Source organism: Mustela putorius, unplaced genomic scaffold (assembly GCF_011764305.1).
Source record: "Mustela putorius furo isolate JIRA1106 unplaced genomic scaffold, ASM1176430v1.1 tig00000594_pilon_pilon_pilon, whole genome shotgun sequence".
Lineage (NCBI taxonomy): Eukaryota > Metazoa > Chordata > Mammalia > Carnivora > Mustelidae > Mustela > Mustela putorius.
The window spans coordinates 902,157-904,788 of NW_025421427.1; the positions used below are offsets into that span (position 1 = coordinate 902,157).

The 2,632-nt window shown below is 43.5% G+C and overlaps 1 protein-coding gene across 1 annotated transcript; it reads right to left on the reverse strand.

Annotated features, from left to right (window-relative positions):
* LOC101682592 (putative vomeronasal receptor-like protein 4) lies at positions 1–942 on the reverse strand. The gene has a single exon (XM_004778786.1). The coding sequence runs from the start codon at positions 940–942 to the stop codon at positions 1–3; it is 942 nt and encodes a 313-aa protein (XP_004778843.1).
* Positions 943–2,632: the final 1,690 nt, after the last annotated feature.

The following is a 2,632-nucleotide window of genomic DNA, read 5'->3' on the forward strand; positions in this document are numbered from 1 at the left end:
TTACTGAAAGGAGCAATGACAAAACAGACATTTTTCTAGTTTCGGTAAGTGTGCCAAACATTCAACCCCGTGTCTATCTCTGTGAATCAGCACGAACGGGCTGACAATTGCATAGCCAAGAGTTAGAAATTCTTGAATATGTAACAGGGAAGAATTATTCTCTAAGAAGGAATTCAAGCATAATAAAATAATACAATCTATCAAAGAAAAGAAAAGAAAAGAAAGCATCAGCAGGAGAACACTGTGAGCAGCTCTTATCTCAGGGGGTTTGTGGTAGAGAACCTTGGATTTCTGCAGGTAGCGGGCATGCTGGTGGTGCCTATAGAGAACGTGTACCATGTGGACACTGGCCCAGCCCATCAGACCCAGAAACGGGAAATCTCTCAGGACCATGAGAATGAGAAAAATCCACTTCATCATCTGGCTTGCTGGTAGGAAATAACAGTAGCCATCATTTTCACCAATTTGTGATCTGTTTAGCCTTCTGACGTTTTTGATGTAATAGAGTAAGTTCACGCTGACCGAGGAATTGAGTACCCAGAAGAGGAGGAAAAAGGGAAGGATACACCATGTAGATGCTGGCTTGAAGGTGGCACGTGCAGAGGCTCTGGGGCTGATGGTGATGGCCTGGACCACAGTCAGGAAGCTGCTGGTGCAGATTGAAAGACCCCGGGCCATCCGCTCCACGTACACAAAGATTTTACAGGCTGTGCCATCCAGTAAGTTTCTCCAGCCAAAAATGTCTATTGTTTTTAGCATTACCTTGGAAAAAAGGTTTATGATATTTGTAAAAGCCAAGTGGATGAGAATTAGATGTGTAGATTTCTTTTTAGTGTCCCAAAAGAAAATGCACATGTAATTCACAGCAACAAAGATGTTCCCCACAATGCCCGGTCCACTGAGAAAGAGAAATCCTGGTCCTTTGATATCGTTCACAACCATTTCTTATCACATAGGCAGAAATGTCTGAATCCGGCAAGCACCCTTTGAAGAAAGCAACAGCAATGATGATATATATCTGCAAAGAATAATTCATATCAAAGGGCTTTTCTACTGTATATAGGACAGTCAAGGTACATGTAATGGAGCAGAGTTTTGTGCCAAGAACTCTATTCCTTTCCCTGGGAGCACTCTTTGTAGGTTATTCTATGTAGTTACAAATGCAATATCAGGAACAAGAATACAAAAATCTAAATTTGCAATCTAGACTTTGGTTTCTGGCTCCCTCCATGCCAGCAAAGACAACCTATGTGCTCAATAGTTTATGTATCCCAGATAGGTTCAATCTCAGCATGTGCGGAATTGAACTAAAAGTCCCCCAAGCTGATGTCACCCCGTGTTTTCTACTTTCTCATGTGATATTACCATCAGCCAACTCCACAAGAGTCTGGGTCTTCATAACATCCCCACCTCCCCACACCCCACAACAGAGACTTAATAACCTCTCTTGCTTTCACGTCGTTCAGAGCTCCATACTGAGCCTGTCTCGTCTGTCACCATGCCCCTTCTTTTGTTCAGCATCCAACACATACCACAGTTTAATTATTGGAATTGGAATTATTCCAGTTCCAATCTCTGATGCATACACTTTAGTATTTCCAAACTTGTCTTATAAACTCCAAAATGATTCTGTGATTTCTTTGCTTACAAGTTTTCAGTGGGTTTTCCTAGTTCTCAACATCAAATCAAACAGCATAGCCTTTTGAGATAGGACCCCCATCTTTTAAAGCTTAAGACCTCCAGAAACAATGTGTGGGCTGCACAAACTCAGATCTGATGTGGCGTGGCCTGGGCAAGGGTCTGGAGGGACTTTGGATTGCTGCCTGCAAGGGTCATTATAGGAGGTCTGAGTCTCACTGAGGAATCGGAGGAGACTCTATGGGAAGCCTGGATAGGTTCAGGAGGTGTTACTACTTCCCTGGGGACTAGGGGGTTAAGAAAAGACAATTAACAAGGAACTGGGAGCTGTCAGGAAATGAGGGCAGTTTCTGAATTAGGGATCCTTAATAATGGTGAAGGGAAGCAAAACGGGGAAGGGCATCTTCTGTAAGAAAAGAGAGATCACTGGAGGGCGCCTGGGTGGCTCAGTGGGTTAAGTTGCTGCCTTCAGCTCAGGCCATGATCTCAGGGTCCTGGGATCAAGTCCCGCAGGCCATGATCTCAGGGTCCTGGGATCAAGTCCTGCATCGGGCTCTCTGCTCAGCAGGGAGCCTGCTTCCTCCTCTCTCTCTGTCTGCCTCTCTGCCTACTTGTGATCTCTCTCTGTCAAATAAATAAATAAAATCTTAAAAAAAAAAATCACTAAAACCACCCCTTTCACCACCCCTGAATAACCCCGGAGAAATTTCAAGTAATTTAGCAGTCAGCTTTACCCATCTCTGTTTTCCCAACCTGGTTAACCACAGAACTGACTCCACTGTTACTAGTCCAAGCCCATGGACAACTGGTTAGGCCTGGAGAGAAACTTGTTACTCTTTCATCATTAACCTAAACAATCTCACTTTTCACCTAGAATTTATATAAAACTGTTGGCAATTTTCCTCAAATGAAAGAAACCAGGATGTTTGATTTAACTTCCAGGATTTACATGGATTCTATACACTTGAGAAGCCTTTCCACTCTGTCCCATATC